The 22,870-nt window shown below is 40.8% G+C and overlaps 2 protein-coding genes across 4 annotated transcripts in view; both read left to right on the forward strand.

Moving 5' to 3' along the window:
• LOC129841163 (zinc finger and SCAN domain-containing protein 12-like) overlaps positions 1-22,870 on the forward strand; it is a 44,541-nt gene that overhangs the window by 5,951 nt on the left and 15,720 nt on the right. The gene's annotated exons all lie outside the window — the stretch shown is intronic.
• On the forward strand, positions 5,334-21,113 carry LOC129841162 (uncharacterized). 3 transcript variants are annotated; one of them, XM_055909302.1, is made up of 7 exons: positions 5,334-5,822; positions 6,550-6,680; positions 10,002-10,166; positions 12,233-12,397; positions 18,514-18,625; positions 18,856-19,820; positions 19,921-21,113. In XM_055909302.1, the coding sequence occupies exons 1-6, from the start codon at positions 5,564-5,566 to the stop codon at positions 19,812-19,814; spliced, it is 1,791 nt and encodes a 596-aa protein (XP_055765277.1). In that variant the 5' UTR covers positions 5,334-5,563; the 3' UTR covers positions 19,815-19,820; positions 19,921-21,113. The 3 variants fall into 3 exon arrangements, with proteins under 3 accessions (XP_055765277.1, XP_055765276.1, XP_055765278.1); XM_055909301.1 differs by having other exon boundaries at positions 18,856-21,113; XM_055909303.1 differs by lacking the exon at positions 5,334-5,822 and adding an exon at positions 5,875-6,305 and having other exon boundaries at positions 18,856-21,113.

A 22,870-nucleotide genomic window follows, 5' to 3' on the forward strand; every position in this document is an offset into this window, starting at 1 on the left:
GTTGAAAGTGTGTTCTCTGTACACGTGTGTACGTACCTGAGGGAGTGTGTGTAATCAGTATCACCTGTCTCTTCCAGGAGGGTCCAGAGGTGCTGCTGGTGAAGGAGGAGGGGTGTGAGGAGGGTCTGGGGAACCATGAGGAGAACATGGTCATGGAGGACCACACACTACACCTCCTCCTGAACCCGCAGAGGAACCAGCTGAGCAGCACAGGACCACACACAGTCTCACTGAGGTGAGCCCACTGTGAACTACGATCTGAATTATATTAGGTCTGGGTAGGAGTATTGATCTAGAATCAGTTTTGCCTTTTAGATGATAATGAATTAGACCATGTAGACATGCGGGGACTTGATCCTCGATCAGAACTTCTACTCTGAGACTCTTTGTGGATACGGGTCTTGATGAATTTTGTCTTAAGTGTGGGACCATGCCTTTCAATTATCAAACCATTAAAGAGTGTCAACTAATCAAATCAACTAACATGTTTGCATAGTACTCATAGCAATCCCTCATTGTCCAATCAGAAGATGCTCCATAGCAGGGTGCTCATATCAGATTTCTTGATCCAACATCCTCTCACTCTGTATCTCTTAGTCAGTAGACATGGAGGATGGGAAGCCTGATCTGCTGCTAGTCAAAGAGGAGACAATAGAGGATGGACCAGAGAGCATTGATCTGCTGAGTGGACCAAAGATGGGGGAGCAAGGTAAGGGAGAAATACATATAGCCTACATACAGTAATAGATCTTCAATAGGAAGTTATTTTTTCTTCATTCATAAAATTAAATCACCACAACTTGTGTTTACATATTTGAACACATAATTTATGAACTTCACCAGGTAATTGACTCCGACTCCATTGGGCCCATGGTGACGACATCACTGAGCAAGCCAGGACCAGAGATGACATAGTGGAGGTCAGTGGATGGGACAGCGTCCTCAACTGTTAACCACAACTAGAAACACAGTCAAACATAAAACAACAACCAAGCTTAGTCTCCATGACAACGGGGTGAAGAATAGATTTGGTTTGTGGGGGCGGGGAGCTGTCGGTATGCGGCGGTAGAGAACAGATTTGGCTAGAGATGTTCCGTCCTGCTCCTATAATTTTGATTCAGAGACTGATGGCACCTCAGGTTAACCCCCTAACAGGTGCTGCCTTCAGCCTGCCTTCTATAGGATCTATCAACTGGAACATGGACCCTGCGACAACACAGACACTCCCTGATCTTCATCCCTCACACTCTCCTAATGTTAAACCAGACCTCAGACAACGCCAGTGCCTCAACACTAAATTGCTACACAAGCCCATTGACAAATTACAGTAGTAGAGACGTAATCAGTAAGGTTTCCTGTGTTTGTTCTGTGGGAAAGCCTTCAATTTCCCAAACAGGCTGAGATCCACCAGAAGGTCCACACAGGGGAGAAAACCCTACAGCTGCCCCCAGTGTGAGAAGAGGTTCTCACATCAGCACCAGCTGAAGATGCACCTGAAGATCCACACAGGAGAAAGGCGGTTTGCCTGTACGCACTACAGGAAAAGGTTCTCAGAGAGGAGCTACCTCAGGATACACCAGCAGAAAATGCACACATGAATAGAGTGTAGTGACATGTAATGTAGTACTAATTAGTTTGTAGTTAATTCTGTTGGTTTTGGATGTATGGAACTGGATGAGGTGAACAGAGGAAAGAATGAGTATGATGAGGCAGAGTAGATGATATGGTGATGGTTGGTGTGGTGGTGACTTTAAAACAGTTACAGGTTAATGGCGGTGATAGGAGAAATCTGAGGATGGAACAGCAACAGCAACATTGTAGTTACTCCACAATACTGACTTAATTTACAGAGTGAAAAGAAGGAAGCCTGTACAGAATTTTAAAAAATCTAGAACATGCATCCTGTTTGTAACAAGGCACTAGAGTTATACTGTAAAAAAAAATGTGGTAAAGAAATTCACTTTTTGCCCTGAATACAAAGTGTTGTTGTATTGGATTTGCCCCAAACACATCAGAGTACCACTCTCCATATTTTCAAGCATAGTGGTAGCTGCATGATGTTATGTGTAATCGTTAAGGACTGGGGAAATTTTCAGAATAAAAAATTAACAGAGTGTAGCTAAGCACAGTCAAAATCCTAGAGAAAAACCAGGTTCATTCTGCTTTCCACCAAACACCAGGAGAGGAATTCACCTTTCAGCAAGACAATAACCTAAAACACAAGGCCAAATGTACACTGGAGTTGCTTAACAAGACGTTGAATGTTCCTGAGTGGCCGAGTTACAGTTTTGACTTAAATCTGCTTGAAAATCTATGGCAAGAATTAAAAATGGCTGTCTAGCAATGATCAACAACCAATTTTACAGAGCTTGAAGAATGTTGAAATGAATAATGGGCAAAATAAACTCTTTGTGACAAACAGAAAGATGCGGCTGTAATCACTGCCAAAGGTGATTCTGACATGTATTGACTGTATTTCATTATCAATACATCTTCTAAAAACATGCTTTCACTTTGTCATTATTGGCTATTAGGTGTAGATGGGTTAGGGAAAAAATGATTTAATACATTTCAATTCAGTCTAACAACAAAATGTGGCATACGTCAAGGGGTATGAATACTTTGCGAATGCACTGTAGTTGGGGGTTCGCCTTAATCAGATATTGTCATCCTCCCCTCTATCAACTCCCATATCTGTTATGTGCATTATTGTTATGAATCTCCCATTGCTGTAGCAAACATTGCCACTCAATAATTGACTTTGGCTGTATTTATACTGATGTATGTCACCACTGTGTTTAGTCTACAGTCCTTGACTTCAAGCTGTTTGCAGTAAATGGCCTATAAGTTACCTTCAGGGGATGACTGAGGTGAAATATTATTAAACCTGAACTAAATTGAACCTGTAGTTGATATTCCAGTCTTTACAAACTGGGTCAGTGTACAACCTGTTTAATTCTGGGTCATGCCATTTGATTTAAATCACTTTTTGACCACACCCCTTTTGATTCAAACAAAACTTTTCATACATATTTGCGGTAAGGTAGAAGTGGTCAGAAAGTAACATTTTGGACCTATGTTCCAAAAAATCCAGGAGAGGGAGGTGCTCAAATTTGAGCCATTTGGCATACCCCATCATACCATGAGACATCCATGTCTTCATCACTGGGAAAGATAAACGGTTGAATTTGATAGCATTTTAAAAGCTTGCAAACATGGTTGTCAAACTATTTGATTATTTTTTTACTTTTTTTTACTTTTAATGTCAATTATCTAAAAACAAAACATTTATTTGTTTGCATATGTTGCAGCTTTTGACCATCTTTGTAAGTAGTAATTGGAAGTTAAAATATACATTTCAATATCAAATGGTGTACCAGCTAAATTGCAGTGGTCTAAAGGGATAGGCCCATTCTATTAATTGTATTTCTATGATTGATATGACACACCCCCCCCCCCCCGCCCTGTATTCAAGAGTATGCTGTGTCTCAACTGAGGGCGGGCACATACATACATACGCACACCTCATGATGTAAATTAGGGTCTAAACTACAACGTGTGAAAATAAATAAAACAAATCTGACTTTAAGCATTTTTAGATATAGTACCTTAGATTTTTTATTTAAAAAACATTCATTTCAAGAAATTATAAAATAGTTTGACAACCCTGTTTTTAAACTTTTAAATGATATCAAACTCAATTTTTTTACAGTGATGAAGATATGGATGTCTCATGGTATAGTGGGGTATGCAAATTGGGGCATCTCTATCTCGTGAACGTTTTGGCATTCAGGTCCAAAAAGCCACTTTCTGACCACTTCTACCATGGGCAATATGTATAAAAAGTTTCATTCATATCAAATGAAACTGGTGAAAAAAGTGATTAAAATTAAATGGAACGACCTTTCTGTTTAGGAGAGTAATTCACCCCAAAACCCTCATTAACCTTTTGTTAACTTGTCATTTGAAACAATGTGGCCAATCAGCTTAAATCCAATAGTTTTTTTCATTTTGAACAAACATATTAAACCGTACACAACCGGTGCAATATGTATGTCCATATGTGAAAAAACTATTGGATTTAAGCTGATTGGCCACTATAAATGCCGTAAAATGAGCAGAAACACTCCTCTGGGTGTAAACTCCGTGGATTTGAAAACAAGAAGTGCTCCTGAGTAGAATGGACCCACTTTTACTGCGACACAATGTACAGAAAATTCTGCAATAAATGATAGGAGTACACATGTAACGGATGTGAAATGGCTAGTTAGTTAGCGGGTACGCGCTAGTAGCATTTCAATCAGTTACGTCACTTGCTCTGAGACTTGAGTAGGGTTTCCCCTTGCTCTGAAAGGGCCGCGGCTTTTGTGGAGCGATGGGTAACGACGCTTCGTGGGTGTCAGTTGCTGAGGTGTGCAGAAGGTCCCTGGTTCGCGCCCGGGTCGGGGCGAGGGGACGACGTAAAGTTTATACTGTTATACACACACAAAAACATTGTTGACCATTTCGACTTGAAAAAATAACATATTTCATAGAAATACTTTTAATTATTCTTTGTATGATAACTAGTATAAAATATTCATAATTGTGCACATTTTCCATCATTTTCATCCCAAGTATTAATTCCCTTACGAAACTGCAATGTATATTTTTTAACTACAGTTTTGAACCCAGTAATTACAGTGTGCTGCGGTTGAGTTGCAGTTACACTGCAAAATGACTTAATTTAAACATTTTGGATGCATTATAGGCCTATTGTGTATTGCATTGGGACCAATGGAGTGGGTGGAGTAGACAGTGTTGCTGGCATATAGACCTCAGCCCTCCATGAAATAACACCATCTATATATAGAATCTACAGACTTTAGTGAGTAATCCAAACCCCACTTTTACTTCGACACCTAGAAGTTGTCTCTAAGCCAATATGTAATTGAAGGCCTGTAGTGTATTGCATTGCGACCAATTGTGCGGTGGAGTAGAAAGTGTTGCTGGACACAGTATAGACCTCAGTCCCACATGAAATAACACCATATAGCTTCTACAGACCCTGGTGAGTAATCCCAACCCCACTTTTACTTCAGCACCTAGAATAGCTCTCTCTAAAAGCCAATATGTATTTAATGTATATTGTATTGCATTGGGGGGACTTATTTGACCTTTGAACATGTTTAAAACCCCAATATAAATTAAAATATCACTTTTATGAACAAATATTAATCATTGTTAATATTTAGACAATTACGTTTCACATAATGAATAAATATAGTTTATTGATACTTTCTATTACGTGGAAATTTTATTTTGAAAAAATTCCGAAAACCTGTGACCCGGAAGTACTTTTTTGTGTTGTGACAAGGTGCTGGTGTAAACAGTTTCCAATAACAATTTCATCGTTAAGAGTTTTACTTTAGACGTTTATTAACACCCTGGAACTCAAACTATGAATAATTTAACTGTATAACAATATATACATACCCCATGGAGTGTTTAATTCGCGTTTGAGACAGGACTTGCTTGATATATGTTATCTAGGTAACGCTGTAGCTAACAATTGTAGCTAACAATGGCTAACTGTATGGTTTTTCACACTCAAATAGCCTCCATCATGGAGGTGCTAGCAAATGCAGCTGTGGCGGAGATCTGTAAACTCGTAGACGACGACTATGCAGTGTTTCGTTTGGAAATAACTCAAAGCCAGAAAGAAAACAGGGCATTGCGGAGGAAACTACAGCTACTGGAACTAAAGGGGTCACGGGAGCGCATCCTCGCAAGTCGTCCCAGAAGTGTCAAGATCCTCGACCGATACAGAGGAATGGGAAGAGGTATGGGAAAAGGCATTTTGCAGAATGCCGAAGTTGCGAGGCCTGTCGCCCGGTTCCGCTCTGCGCATGTGTGACTTTAGATTTGTTACTTTATATGGTTAACCAGAATTGGGTGTTGGATAGTATTGTAACGACCCGGTATTGTGTTCTGTGTTTGTGGGTGTGTTATGGTTCTCATGGCTACTAGCAGGGGTTAAATATGTCAGGACAGATGGAAAGGTTGGGGGGGTATGATGGGTAATCCCGCGGGATTTGGAAATGCATAAAGAGGGATGAGTGTCTCATATCTCTCTCTTCTGTTCGGGCCTTGATCTGGTCCTATGAGAGTGACCTTAACTCGACATGTATAATTGTGTACGTTCGGCATTTAGCGGCGTGGGCTGTGGCCTGAACAATAGCTCAGTTTAGGAATAAACCTGTGTTCTAACCTGTACACCTAGAGTCCGTCTCTTTTCTCTTTAATGACCCAGCCGGGTCATTACAGTATGTAATAATTCCCTAGATATTTTGCGCAAAGACACAATATCATATCCTAACCAGATTCTTAATTTACTACATTTCCTGTTATGTACTCATTGAAAACAATGTGATGCATGGAACATAATAAATAGTATATCAAGAAGTTATAAGAAGTGTTACCTTACATCCTTGCCAATTGTAGACAGCATCAATAGTGTACAATATACCACTAACCTAACCACTTATTTTCCTCCAATCACTCTCTCAGGTGAAGGACATCTCACTGGAGGCCACAGGAGCTTTGTTAAACCAGCGGGACACAATACATGGAGAGATGGCCAACCAATCACTGTTGATGAGGGGAGTGGAACCTCAACCCAGCAAGTTATCGTTATAGAGGTTAGTGTAATAGTGTTGCATAAAAAATAATGAATTACTTTTTAAATCAAATGTGTCCTGTTTATTTCAGAAAGGCTCCCCTCATCTGCCAATGCGGAGTTTGTGAAACTTCCCTATGATATTGTTATGCAATTCTTACATGCTGACTACACCGGCCACACGTGTGCGCCTTCGCGCGCATGTTGATTTTGTCCATCCACACCAGTTTGAAATATCAAAGTGAACCAACTATATTAATTTGAGGACAGGTCATTATACTGTGGGGGAAGTGTTATGTTTATGTATCAAATCAATGCTACAAAGTATCGAATCAAGGCTACTTTCTAATAACTAATTGGAAAGGTTCATGCAGATGACTGGCTGATCGAGTATGGAGGAATCCTCACTATCACTGTTCCTCAACTTGACAATACGCCCAGAATATTGCTATGGGAACAACCGAGGTATCTCAGTTTCAAGGTCTCAACTTGGAGAGAGAGAGAAAGCCTTGTGAGGTGGTGTGGGGATGCTTTGCTGTCTCAGGACCTGGACGACTTGCCTTTAATAGAAGGAACCATGAATTCTGCTCTGTATCAGAGAATTCTACAGGAGAATGTCAGGCCATCCGTCTGTGAGCTGAAGCTGAACTGCAGCTGGGTCATGCAGCAAAACAATGATTCAAAACACACAATCAAGTCTACATGAAAATTGTTAAAAAGCAACACATTTGAAGTTTTGTAATGGCCTAGTCAAAGTCCAGAACTAATCCCAATTAAGATGTGGTGGCAGGACTTGAAACGAGCAGTTCATGCTTGAAAATCCACAAATGTCGCTGAGTTAAAGCATGCAAGAATGGGCTAAAATTCCTCCACAGCGATGTGAGAGACTGATCAACAACTACAGGAAGCATTTGTTTGCAGTTATTGCAGCTGAAGGTGGCACAACAAGTTATTGAGTGTAAGGGGGCAATAACTTTTTCACACAGGGGGATTGGGTGTTGCATAACTTATTTTATTTATTTAAAAAAGTTAAATATATATATATATTTAACTCAGGTTCCCTTTATCTAATATTAGCTTTTGGTTGAAGATCTGATAACATTCACTATCAAAAATATGCAAAAATAGAGTATCAGAAAGGGGTCAAATAATTTTTCAAAGGCACTGTAGATACACAGGCTCCGATACGATACAGGAACGATATGTTTTAGTTAGAGCTGGGACGAAAAAAAATCCATGGCAAAAATGAAAACACGAAGCAGGCAAAACTTTTTGGCCCTTTAAAAACCTGTTGTATATAACATTTTATGTGCTATAACTTGGCAAATCAATCCATGTGACTCTGGATGACAACATAATGAGGTTTGTTTCCAACATCAGGTCTGACTTCCTAAAGAAGTTAAATCCGCTTCATGTTATGTTTCCTTGCCACGATACTAAAGAGTATCGCAATTCTGGTATGGTCCCGGCCCTAGTTGTAGTTTAAAAATAAATTGGTGCGAATCGGTTTGATTAGAGAACGATTCGATGTGATTCGGTTCGATGCGCAAACATTTGTTGCATTAACACATTAATTTTCCATTTTAAATTCAAATCTGCTGCTGATGGAGCTCATGAACTGGCCTCTCTGAGCTGGAGCTGACTGTGTGTGTGTCTATTATGTATGTCTATGGTGTGTGTGTGTTAGTGGTGCGCGGGTCAGCTGTTTGTTCACCCACCCGCAATTGCTAATAACCCATCAGCAACCACCCAACTATATGTGATAAAGTTAAAATCTGAGACCCGCACCTGACCCTAACCCGGTAATATAGAAAATGCGCTGTAGGCTACAGTCTGCTAAATGACTTAAATGTAAATGTAAATGTCAAAGATGGGGGAAGATTTTTGGACAGAGGGTGCAGGAATCTTTTTTGCCTCATTTAAATATGTTTCTGCTTCTAATTTTACATTTTGGTAGGCTATTTTGTTTTTCAACTTGTCTATAATTAGATACATGCAGCTTCTCTTCTGTCATCGTATGCTACCCTAGAAGACTAAATAAACCCTTGCTCACCAGCATAATGTCAATAAATAATAGAATGCGGTAAAGCTTTCTGTCATCTCTGCTGCTTTCGTTGGGCAAAGACGAATAGGGACCTGGTAGAAAGTGCAATATATAAAATGTAAAAAAAAATAGGAAAGATTTTGTGCATAATTTCCAAATGACAGTTTGTAAGGAAATAGAAAGTTGTGAAAACGATCCAACATGTTTCTGATAAGATTTCAGTTTGGCTTGGATGCATATTTTACGTGGTTGAAATACTATCAGCTTTTATGATGCTGATAAAGATGGCACCTCTACTGACGGTCCCTAACTGCGCATTCGCATTCTCTCAAGATGCTGAAAGAAAGAAATCATATTTCTCTAATTTTAATGCAAGAAATGCTTAATTCTGCAGGAGTTAATATTAAGACTATGTGAGAGGTTATAGACCTACAGTCAGTGTCCAGAATCTCACTGTAGCCAACCTCGTTTCAGAGCATTTCGTATTATTCTGAATGTTCACATTTCATATGTAAAGGATGTATGTCTATTATCTATGTACTAGGCACCTGATCTGAGCCATAAGGGATACTAGGTATTTACCACTATCAGATTAGGGGGGTCAATGTAGCCTATGTTTTTGTCTCCCCACTTTGGATCTGAAATCACCATCACCCACTAATTAACTTCTCATGTTTGCAGATTGTGTTTGAGCTCGTAATGTATCAATATTGATCGTTTACAAATTAGCTATGACATAGCCAATTCATTTATAGCACAACTTTGGATTTCACCACCCCATCTCAAAAACAAATGCCAGATTGCTGTCATCATTCTGAAATGATTAACTTTACCCAGTATATCTAAAAATGACAATATACACTGATTGTTTGAAGCAAAACTACCAAAACTATTGGTGATGGTGAACCTGAACAATCGAAAAACTCAGATCTGTTGTAAGCCCCCGTTCAGCAACTTAACTATGCTACTGATATTTCCTGGGGTTGTTCGGCATGCAAGCTGACTTGTAGACCAATGACTGTCAACACGGGTACATTCTTAGTTCGACACTGAAGAGAGGACGCATCGGTTGTGACAAAAGATGAGGTATGGTAAGGTAGAAAGAAAGTAACATGTTAGTGAATCAGCGTTTTGTAATGTTTGAATGGACTTTCTGACCGACGCGTTGACCGACCAATGGGTGCGGACCAATGCAGTTGTATTTGAAACATTTTAATTGGGACCGATGTGTTTTGGTTGAATAGTTACATCCCTACTGATTCTACTCATGAATAATAACCTCCTCTCTTCTTGTATCAGTCTGCAGGTCCTGGGGTCAAGCATGAGAGGTCTGAACGAGAGGACGAGCCGAAACACAGCAGAGACATCCAGACTGTAGCAGCGGCTGGAGTGACGCCCCCTGTAGCCACTGAGGACCTTGCCACCGCCGTGCCCCAGCCCAGGGCCCGATGCAGCATCACGGAGGTCAGTGGAACGCCGAACGCCGTCCTCAAGTCAGAGACCAACACAGAGACTTTAACTGTAACACAAAGGCTCTTACACACAGGATCTGACCACAGATCAGACCCAGAGAGACTGGGGCCGCTGGGCTGTCCTGCTCCCGACTCAGAGTATTTACTTTACGGTAACTCGAGCATGAGGACGGTTCATTCCCATCCGGACTCAGGTGACGTGTTAGAGACTGGTAATGATCCGTCTTGTTCTTACACTACAGAGATGGACCCTGGCAACATGCCCTTGGGTTTAGAGACACACACTGATCTGTCTACAGGGGACTGGAACCGGTACAGTAGTAGTGTACACTCTGAAGGGTGCCTAGATAAACAAGGGGAGGGTCTGGTCGTAGATGAAGTGACTGTGAAAGTGGAGGGTGACACTCCTCCCACATGGAATGCAGATAGTCACCTAGGAGACACAAACTCACAGGGCAGAGGTTTCATAGATTACAGGGAAAGCTTAGAGACAAATCCAAATGTCACGACCCACTCCCCTTTACCCGCGCTCAGGGATCACAACCCAGTGTCCACGTTGATGGGGCATTACGATTCACACAGCCGCATCCTTTTCGATCAGGTATTGAACTCAAGCGACATGGCTAGAGCCCAGGCTCGGGGAGGGGGAGCCACATCAGGCAATAGTAAAGAGAAACGGTTCCTCTGCATGTTCTGTAAGAAAGGCTTCAGCTGCCCTCAGACAGTGGAGATCCACCAGAGGGTCCACACAGGGGAGAAGCCCTACAGCTGTACTCAGTGTCCCATGCGCTTCACACAGGCTGGTGACCTGAAGAGGCACCACAGGGTCCACACAGGGGAGAAACCCTACATCTGCCCGCAATGTCACATCCGCTTCACCCAGGCTAGCAGCCTGAAGAGGCACCTGAAGGTCCACACAGGAGAAAAGCTGTTCGCCTGTACGCACTGCGGGAAGAGGTTCTCAGAGAGGAGCATCCTCAGGATACACCAGCAGAAAAACCATCCCACAAAATAAAAAACATTCCAATGTATAGTTTAAGTTTAGATCAAACCCTGCATTAAAGACAAAGATGTATTGTCAGTGTTGTCCGCAGAAAATATCCACTGATATATTTGGAAGAATGAGAGTATCAGATTTCAGTGTTGAATATTCCTGGGTAGAATATTGCATCCAGACATTGTATGATATATAAGCCTAAAAAGTCTAACATATTGTGTTTGTATTGTATAGGCTATATGATGTTCACAAATGCCTATTTCATTACTTCCATTCTACTACTTAAAAAAAAGTAATTAATTAGAAAAATGTATACAGTTTATCAACTTCGTGCAGATCTTTTGTTGAGACGTGTGGTTTTCATATGGTGTATTTAAACCTTGTTTATATTTAGTAAACACAAAATGGGACTTTTCATTCTGACTTTCATTGAGACTCTCTTTAGTATACATCACATCTGATCTCACCCTATTCTGCATACACCCAACAGTGCTTTATAACCAATATACACTTACTAAATATACCTACAAATACCCACACACTAACAAATACCCTGTAGTCTATTACACTAACAAACACCATGTCGTCTATTACACTAACAAACACCTACTGATGATGACTTAACTTATCATAGCTGACTTATTTTTTACCCACATTATCCTATTTATGTCCACCATGATGGGTTTAACAACAATGAAGTAATTCTGTAACTACAGTATAGGACTCAGACGTAGTGGGGATGGGTAACTCTCCGGGCCAAAATTAGAAAAAGTTAAAGGTTAAGCGACCACCTAATGAGGTTAGTAGGTTATCATAGGGCTAAATCTTCAAGCTTATGTAATGGGAACAGCTAACATGTAGCCTTTGCTCACGTGCCACTACGTCAACGATTTTAATTGGCTGTTGCTTAAACTTAACCTTGAACCTAAACCGTTTCTAATGTTCGTAAGTATGGCCCCAACATGTTGAAAGTGTGTTTATTATATGTGTGTGCGACTGTGTGTGTGTACGTACCTGAGGGAGAGTATGTCTGTGTAATCTGTATCACCTGTCACTTCCAGGAGGAGGAGGGTCCAGAGGTGCTGCTGTTGAAGGAGGAGGGGTGTGAGGAGGGTCTGGGGAACCCTGAGGGGAACATGGTCATGGAGGACAACCAGACTACACCTCCTCCTGAACCCAGAGAGGAACCAGCTGAGCAGCACAGGACCACACACAGTCTCACTGAGGTGAGCCCACTGTGAACTACTGTCTGAATGGTATTAGGTCAGGGTCTGTATCCACAAAGCCTCTCAGAGTATGAGTGCTAATCTAGGATCAGTTTAGCCTTTTAGATCATAATAACACTATGTAGACAGGTGGGGACCAGGGCCCGTAGTTATCTAAATGCCCGAAAATTCTCAGTGACGCAAATTTGGTCCTACTTTTACGCATAGGAGTAAGAGCATGTTATCAACATTCCTATGACATAAAAGTACTCATATCTCAGGGTGTATTTAAGAGAGCTCAAGAGGTGTCTTAACCGGTTAGGAGTTGCCAGAAGTTGCCACTTTACCCTTCTTGGCAACAGTGTAACAGTGATGATTTGAGTCCATCACAGACCGTCAAACCCAGATGGCACTTAAAGCACCTCAAATCAAAGGTTCATTGATTTTCCCACCACTCTACGCCAGATTATTAAAAAAAAAAAAAACAAGCTGCCTTCATCCAATTCGCTGGTTTTCCGGGAGTTGTTGGCATCATTGATTTTGCCCACATCAAAACCATTGCCCTCCATGGATGAGGACACATTCATCAATCGAAAGCGGTACCACAGTATTAACACCAAAGTGTTTTTTTTAATAAAGACTATAAGATTCTTGATGTTGTAGCCAACTGGCCTGGGTCTACACAACTCCAGAGTGCTCAGTGAGAGTGGCCTCAACATGCTGTTTGAGCGCAATGTTGTTCCCTTGGATGTCACTTTCTTGGTGACAAGGGGTACCCCCAGATAAGGTGGCTGCTAAACCACTTTTCTACGACCTCTCCTCGGGGCTCAGCTCAATTATAACAGGGTGAGGCAATAGGCCAAACATTTGATTTACTGGGCTACAGAATACAGTGGGCTTTATCTCAGTGTAATTAAAATATTAATCCATATAAAATGACATGTAAATATTGTTTTATCTGAGGGATCACAAGGAGCCTGGTAGGGGAATAGGCCAGTGGAAGAGGAGATTTCATGTTCTCCATGGAGAGGTGCGTCACAGCCCAAGCAAGGATGGTCTGCCGCATAATAATGGCTTCTTCAATATTGAACGACATCTGCAAACTACGGCTCATCCGTCTACCTCCCGACGATGAACAATCTGAAACGGACGATGACAACAGTGACTATGGCGATGATGATGCAAGCCCCAGTGCCATAGGTGGACAGGGAACGCTTTTCAACCAGCACTTTACCAAACTTCACTTTAGGTAGGCTCGCATAACTAACTCCACACTTCGTTTTGGCGCTTTGTCAGCGCAGGAGAATGGTCTCGTAGAACCCAATATCTAGCTACAGCTATTGGAATGGGAGAGCATTATACAGATATGCAGGGTTGAGTAGGTTACTTTCTAAATGTAATCCGTTACAGTTACTAGTTACCTGTCCAAAATCGTAATCAGTAACGTAATTTTTGGGATTACCCAAACTCAGTAACGTAATCTGATTACACAGTTACTTTTAGATTACTTTCCCCTTAAGAGTTAATAGAAGAAGACAATGTATGTTAGCAATTGAACCACATCTATTGCAGGATAAATCAATGTTAAAGTTTACATATCTGGCCATATATGGATGTTAAATTTTACTTTAGGGATCGGTTGTGTAGGGTTCTTCTAACCAACCGCTTTCTACTACATATAATAATACAACTAGATTATATCTTTACATTAAAAACCAAAGTCTATCAGAAGTCCAGTCAATCCAATAAATGTTATACCCCCTTAATCTTCAAGAATAGGACTTGGAAATATGGAAGTATAGATTTGCCAAATTGTTTTACCTGAGCATAACCCCCAAAAATAAGGACTTATTAGCCAGCCCTACTATGTAATATGATTATGTTGTCATGGAGGACTGATTGGGCTCATTGATTCAATTAGAAAAATTAAAAGCTGTCCTCATGGAATGGCATGCTTTGAGCGCTACTGAAAAGTGCTATTTACATGTGAAAAATGAATGCCATATGCTGCATTTGCTATTGGCCTATTGTTTACATTTTTGTTGGTGACACTGATTCCTTGATAATATGCAGCTGTTTGAAGGGCAAATCCACAGAACAATAACAAAATGGTTGCCCCGCCTCTGTTTTGGTAAAAAGCTGCGGGATGGGCCTGGAGAAATGTAACCGCTGTCAGATTAATATACAGAGCTATGGATGCAAGGACTGACCATCAATGATATCAAAATTGTTTTAACCATGTTATGAGGCTATACAGTGTTTGTTTACATTTACAATGTTTACAAACATTGGAGAAAAACAATCTTTTATTTGGAGTTTTCATGGAGTGTGACAGTTGAACTAAGCTCATGAGGCATTTATAAGTTATATTCTTTAAGAATCAATGGATATATATATATAAATCCATTGAAAGTTCAAAAATGGATGTAGCAACTACAGATTGCCCCTTTAAGTCTATCAAAAGTGTGCGAGTTTGAGCATATGTCCATTAGGCCTATGGATTTATTTATTTTATCAGCATGAATTAGATTGAGCAATATAAACCCCAATTGTATTCAATAGGCTGGGATCCACACTATGCAGCTGTTGCAAGAGCGCATTTTTTCACTGGCTGTCTACTGGTTTTAAAAACAATGATTGATAGGCAGCTTAAACGTCTTGAATTCAACCATTATTGGGTTCAAATACACATTTAGATCTGTGAACAGCCATCCACAACAACTACAATCCATAAACCGCAAATAGCTAAATGAGATTCACATCAATGCGCAAGCGTTTATTCAAATTGGATCATCTTTGGGTGGCGACAGCAGTCGCACCATTACAAGCCATAGCTTGGACTAGCCTACAAAAGGCCTATTCCTGCTTGTCACATATACTTCCTCTCCGGCCTCTAGGTCATCAGGCTGCTGATTATCCCGCATACCTGTCACCATCGTTTCGCGCAACTGCGGCTCATGACACTCACCTGGACTCCCATCACCTCCTTGATTATCTTCCCTATATCTGTCACCTCCCTTGGTTCTTTCCTAGGGTGTTATTGACTCTGTTTTCATGTCGGTGCGTTGTTTGTGGTTATTTTATTTATTAAAACACGCACTCCCCGAACTTGCTTCCCGACTCTCAGCGCACTCGTTACACTGCTCTTTTCCTGCGATCCATCAAACACATTAAGTGCGTGTCATAAGTTTTTCCGCAAACAATTTGTTAAAAATATAAATGTGAATAGTGTTTTGAAATTCAACAGTAAGCTTAAATCCTATTGTGCTGATCGGTGACCCTCAACAGCGCAGCGTCTTGCTAATGGTCACATTTGAGCCCTTCGTGTAGTTAAACACATTCTCCTATGGCACTGAGGGGCTTACGTGGAGGGCCACCTGAATGCAGACAATACCCATTAGACAACAAAAGTCTACTTTACAGTGTGCATAACATACCAACTGAATTTAGGCCTACCTGTATTTGCCAACTTCTGAAGGGAAATGGAAATCTCCAACCTACATTCTGATAGGATGGTGTACCAGCGTTGTTCACATTAGTCTGGAGTTCTTCTAGAAAAATGAAATGTGGTGTTTGTTTCAGATATGGCCCTTGATAATACTTTTGTATTTTTCAACTTGCTCTGCAAGTAAAATACTTTCCTCATCCTGCCAGTTTTATTTCCATGATCGCATGCCGCATAATGACATGCGTTTAAAAAAGCTAGAAAATTAAAAAGGGATTGGTAGTTCTATGTAAAGAGGGTAATGTGAGACAGATGTTAATAATATTCTATCAAACTAATTAGATGAGCCTCTTTCTCTCACCACAGTGGCAAAATTTCATGCGCCGGTGTGCCTGGGCGTATTATTTAACCTAAATAGGACTAATTGCCAATGTTACAATTAGCCGACACCATTATGATTATATTTTATGATTACGTTTGACTATAACAAAAACAAGATATCTAATAGCCTACAAAACAAACAATGTTGCTAGTCCTGCAATTGGTTTGATATTAATGTTGCTTAATTGTATCAGTCTTGTTTTTGGAAATGTGGAATATCCTGTGTGCCCTTTTTCTACCCCCAAAAATACAAAACGTCATCGCACTTTCACTTAACGGCTCTTCTCATGTCGTAAAAACGTGCTGAGATCAACTCATAAAATTAACCACTACTCATCGCCGAGAGTAGGGGAGAGACGCTTAACAACTACATTTTTAGGTCCTATTCTGAGCAGTGTGTAAATTAGGTCACAGTCGATTCCTATGAGTAATTATGAGACGCTTGATAACTACGGCCCTCTGATCCTCGATTAGCACTTTGGACCCGTATCCACAAAGCGTCTCAGAAAGGGTCTTAGGATTCCTCTGTCAAACTGTTTTCAGACAATAAAAAGCTCCCAGCTCAGAGTATGTTTTAGGATTACACTGCTCAGACAAACTCTGAGCCAGGGGTAAAATCAACTCATAAAAGTTTCTCAGGTGGAAATCACGACAGTTTGAGTTACCGCAAAGGAAAGATAGTGATGACGCTCATTGATTGACATGTTGCAAATGATGGGGAATAATCAACGGTGATCGCCAGTTGTGAACTCTATAGCACGCTTCAGACAACTTCGGTGAATGTGACTGTACATCAAATGTTACAATGGGAAAAACGTTTGATATAATATTCACCTGACACGATCACTTTGCTTACTCTTAGTTCTTGCCTAATATGTTGGCATGTATAACCTTTTTTTTAAACAATTGATATTTTGAATAATGTGAAAGGCAAATTTTACTGATTCATGCAGTATAATGGTTATTAAAAGCATAATTTTTATATTACTTTTATATCAACACACTCGTCACTCCGGTTTAACACCTCTAAATCGCTTTGGCACAGTAGGCATCAAGTTACTTGCCGATGTTGCATAAAATATTGAAAGGTTTAATCTTTACACAATTAAAAACCCTAGATAGCCCCTAGATGCAATTGCTCAATTTATAGGCATGCCCAATTTAGGCATTTTTTTAACAATGTGTTATTCCCTTGAAATAACATGAAGTCGATTTCATGAAATAATCAAATGTAAAAATACACTGATTGTGCAAAACATTAAGAACAACTCCCTAAAATTGAGTTTTGCCTTCAGAACAGCCTCAATTTGTTAGGGCCTGGACTACAAGGTATCAAAAGTGTTCCATAGGGATGCTGGCCCATGTTGACTCCAATGCTTCCCTCAGTTGTGTCAAGTCGGCTGAATGTCCATTTGGTGGTGGACCATTCTTGATACAGACAGGAAACTGTATTTATCAAATTATACCCCTTCAAAGGCACTTAAATATTTTGTCTTGCCCATTCACCCTCTGAATGGCACACATACACAATCCATGTCCAAGGCTTAATCATTTTTTTTACCTGTCTTCTCCCCTTCAACTACAATGATTGAAGTGAATTTAACAAGTGATATCAATAACGGTGATATCTTTCACTTGGTCAGTCTGTCATGGAAAGAGCAAGTGTTCATAATGTTTTGTACACTATGATTATTAGCCTAGTGGTTGTTAGTATATAGACATATGTGATTTAGACCTTGTGAAATCATTGTCAAAAGCGTAAGAAATACTGTTGCATGTAGGTCTAGATTATTTCTGGATTGATCATATAGAAATATCAAAACATTATTTCAACAACTCTAAAGCAATTTCCTGTCTATGGCACCAGAACCACTGACTCGCTGCCCTTTTCTATAATCAAGACACCTGCTGCTGACTCTTAACTGTTTAGGACAGCTCAAGAGGTTTCCTAAATATCGGTCAACTAGATGACTAAAGAGGCTTCCAGCATTGCTTTTGTTTTTACCCATAAGAGTAAAATGTATCTATTCTCAGCACTTATGACCAATTTTCTACTCTGAGACTTTGTTGATATGGCCCCTGGTCTTTATTAATTTTGTCTTAAGTGAGGGATCATGCCTTTGAAGTATCAAAAGATTAAAGTGTGTTAGGTAGTCAAATCAACTAACACGTTTGCATAGTATCACATCAACTAACATGCTTGCATAGTACTCATAGCAATCCCTCATTGCCCAATCAGAAGATGCTTCATAGCAGGGTGCTCATATCAGATTTATTGATCCAACATCCTCTCACTCTGTATCTCTTACAGTCAGTAGACATGGAGGATGGGAAGCCTGATCTGCTGCTGGTCAAAGAGGAGACAATAGAAGATGGACCAGAGAGCATTGACCTGCTGAGTGGACAAAAGATGGGGGAGCAAGGTAAGGGAGAAATACACATAGCCTACATACAGTAATAGATCTACAATGGGAATAGTGATGCACCTGGCTATTATTTTATATTTTTCTTCATTCATAAAATGAAATCAATACAACTTATGTTTACATACAAAAACACACATTATAATGTATGAACCTCACCAGGTAATTGACAAAATGTAGAGTTTTCTCTGCCATGTTTGTAAAGTCTATTTTGTAACCTCTTCCTGCAGGTGGTTGGCTAGAGGCTAACAGAGGAGACTGGGCTGCCATATTGGATTCCCAGACCCAGACTGGTGCACCCAAAGGCTCAGGGGACATCATCACTGAGCAGGCCAGGACCAGAGGCGACATAGTGGAGATCAATGGATGGGACAGCGTCCTCAACTCTGAAGTGGGGAACAACACCTTGAACCACAACCAGAAACAGACAGTCGAACACAAAACAACAACCAAACTCAGTCTCCATGACAACAGACTGGCTGAGACCAGGGCAAGGTGTAGATTTGGTCTGCAGGGACGGGGAGGTGTCCGTATGCAGCGGGAGAGAACAGACACAGACTCTGCTAGCGATGCTCCGTCCTGCTACTATAGTTGTGATTCAGAGAGAGTGATGGCACCTCAGGTTAACCCCCTAACAGGTGCTGCCTTCAGCCCGCCTTCTATAGGATCTATCAACTGGAACATGGACCCTGCGACAACACAGACTCTCCCTGGCATTTGTCCTCCTCACAGTCTCCTAATGTTAAACCAGACCTCAGACAATGCCAGTGCCTCAACACTAAATGGCTACACAAGCCCATTGACAAATGACAGTAGTAATAACGCTATCAGCAGATCTGGTGGCAAAGAGAAGCGCTTTCCGTGTTCATTCTGTGGGAAAGCCTTCAGTTTCCCCAAACAAGTGGAGATCCACCAGAGGATGCACACAGGGGAGAAACCATTCAGCTGTCATCTTTGCCGGGCCAGTTTCTCCCAGTTGTCCAACCTGAAGAGGCACCAGAGGGTCCACACCGGGGAGAAGCCTTACAGCTGCCCCCAGTGTGAGAAGAGGTTCTCCCACCAGCACCATCTGAAGATACACCTGAAGGTCCACATGGGGGAAAGGCCTGTACGCACTGGGGAAAGAGTGTTCTCGGAGAGGAGTTATCTCAGGATACACCAGCAGAAAATGCACACGGACAATGTATAGTGTATAGTGAGTGTTAAGGAATTATTATTTTATTTAGCACTTTTCATACAGTATCTCACTTTTAAAAAAACAGACAAAAACAAATAAAGTCTGTCTTCTCCTTCAGGGTCCCGTCTAATGCCTGCTGACTGGGTTCATAGAAAGCCTGGACCTGGATCTAGCCTTCCTCAGCTACCTCATGGTTAACCCACAAATACAGACAGGGTCAGGATTGGTGTTCACAAGAGTTACCTAACCTGTAACACAGCACACAATCCCAACAACACCCAAACAATGGCTAGAGGTCAAGGAGGGAGCTCAAAGACTAACCACCTGAGGGTTGTTGCTCCTGCTTCTACCTCCTCTGGTGTCATTGGGTTACAATGCGGGAGGCCGAGCATGAGAACGGATGCTGACAAGCCATACACCTGCCCCAGGTGTGGGAAGCGCTTCGCTAAGACTAAATATATGAAGCAGCACCAGAGCGTTCACACTAAGGAGGCCTTTCAAGTGCAAGCTATGTTACAAGAGCTTCTCATTCCTGAGTAGCCTTATTAGACATAGGAGTGTCCACAATGGGGAGAAATCGTAGCAGTGTGGCTTGAGATGTACACAAGGGATATCTGGGAACTATTCTTTAGCTGTTATATTATAGTCATCATGTGAAGTGTCTTGGGCTAAGAGGGTAATTAACCATGTAACATTCATTAAACCTTTGTTAACTTGTCATTTAAAATAGGCTTGTGTACCTGTTTTTAGAGAGACTAGGTTAGAATAAGGACAGTTTCATTTTTACCTTACTGAGGTGATGTAGATAGAATAGAAAATAATATCATCACTTTATTCCTACACACTTTTTTCTAAACTAGTCTGCTCTCTGCTTGAAAGATACTGATCATAGGAGATTTGATGTGTAACGTAATAAGCAGTACCGCATTTCAAAGAACAGCATACGTCACTTTTTCATTTAACCACACCCTTTGAGCTATGACGCCAACCAATAAGATACTTTCTCTTCAGTGTAACGGAAGTGGGTGTGGCTAGGCGACATGGTGGAAGCGGATGTGGAACTGAAATAGAATGCTGGTGGAGAAAAGGATGAGTGGACTTCTGTCCAAAAGAATGGGATAAGGAGAAAAACTGTTGTGGAAAATATGTCTAGTTCTGATCATATCCCATTGTGTCTGGTAGGACTGCAGTTTTTGGAAAAACAATGTATGCCAGACTTGGTGAATCCGTTTCCATTTAGTGTGTTTCTGCTGATCAGAAAAGGCGTGTCTCACCCGAATTGATGAATATAATCTATCTTGTGTTGATGTGCCACCTGTCAAAGGAGTCATTTTTGGAGTCTTGGAAGAAGTCGACATTGCTCTACTGAAGAATGAATCGTGTGGTAAATGGCATGAAGGAGAAGATTTTGTCTGTTCTTGGGTTTTTTATGTGGAGTGTCTCCCTACCCGAGTGCAGCTGGGATATGTGTACTATTCTGTGAGAGCCTTTATATACTTCTTAGTAAACTCAAATGGATAAGTTATTTATGTCAAAAGGTTAAATGTTTTTTCAAATTCTAATCACTTCCTGAATTGCAGTAGCGGTGCATGGGTAAAATCAACAGGGAAGCCAATCCAGGGGGGAAAAAGCCATATTACAACCTGTGTGATAATTGCGTTGTTTGCTCTATAACCTGTTAGTTCATAGGCCTATATATCACGGTGTCAAGGCATAAGGCTGAGACAATAAGAAGACACAGTGGCAGAATAAATTCAACCACACCTTTGTTTCATCACAACACTGGAGAGTAACATCTATCTGGTGAAGTTAACAAAACACATGACCATGCTGGTCAAGCAAGTAAATGTTTCCGACATTGTCGGACTTCTAAACAACTATTGATTTAGAATCATGGAAAGTTATCGCAAAGAAAACAGGTGCTGCCTCCACTATTCCAGCACCATTTAAACTTCAACATAATCTAATCACCTATGCTTAGTCTAATAAAAAGACAACTTTAACAAACCAAAAACAATTTAGTCCAACGTGGTACTGATTTCTGTGCGTGCGTTGACTCATCCTACCTGTAGAGAATCGCCAATGCCGCAATCTTCTTTCATGTTGCCTAAACGGTCTATGACTGTCATACAGTACACACTTTACGTTTCTGTTGTCCTAGGCTACCTGGCTAAAATACTTGCTAACTAGCCTAACTTCCTTTCATGGGAGACGATGCACTAGGCCAGCTAGTTAACATTAGCCTACTTATGTTGAACTTCCATCCAAACGTAGTTTTTAACTTCTTATGGCTGCAGGGGCAGTATTGAGTAGCTTGGATGAAAGGTGCACAGAGGTGCCCATAGTAAACTGCCTGCTCCTCAGTCCCAGTTGCTAATATATGCATATTATTATTCGTATTGGATAGAAAACACTCTGAAGTTTCTAAAACTGTTTGAATGATGTCTGTGAGTATAACAGAACTCATATGGCAGGCAAAGACCTGAGAAAAAATCCAAACAGGAAGTGGGAATTCTGAGGTTGGTAGATTTTCAACACAGCCCCTATTGAACAAACAGTGGGATATGGATGAGTTTTCACTTCCTATGGCTTCCACTAGATGTCAACAGTCTGTAGAACCTTGTCTGATGCCTCTACTGTGAAGTGGGGCCGAAGGAGACAGGAAATAGTCAGGTCTACCATGACCTGGCCATGCGCGTTCACATGAGGGAGCGCTGTTCCATCGCATATCTGAAGTCAATGTAATTCTCCGGTTGGAACGTTACTGAAGATTTATGTTAAAAACATTCTAAAGATTGAATCAATACATCGTTTGACATGTTTCTACTGACTGTTACGGAACTTTTTGACATTTTGTCAGTTTTTAGTGAACGCACTTTCTGCTAACAAAAATAGCTATTTGGACATAAATGATGGACATTACCAAACAAAACGAACATTTCTTGTGGAAGTGGGAGTCCTGGGAGTGCATTCCGACAAAGATCAGCAAAGTTAAGTGAAGATTTATAATGCTTTTTATGAGTTTTGTTGACTGCACAATTTGGCGGGTAACTGTATGGCTTCCTTTT

The sequence above is a fragment of the Salvelinus fontinalis genome, chromosome 42 (assembly GCF_029448725.1).
Source record: "Salvelinus fontinalis isolate EN_2023a chromosome 42, ASM2944872v1, whole genome shotgun sequence".
Lineage (NCBI taxonomy): Eukaryota > Metazoa > Chordata > Actinopteri > Salmoniformes > Salmonidae > Salvelinus > Salvelinus fontinalis.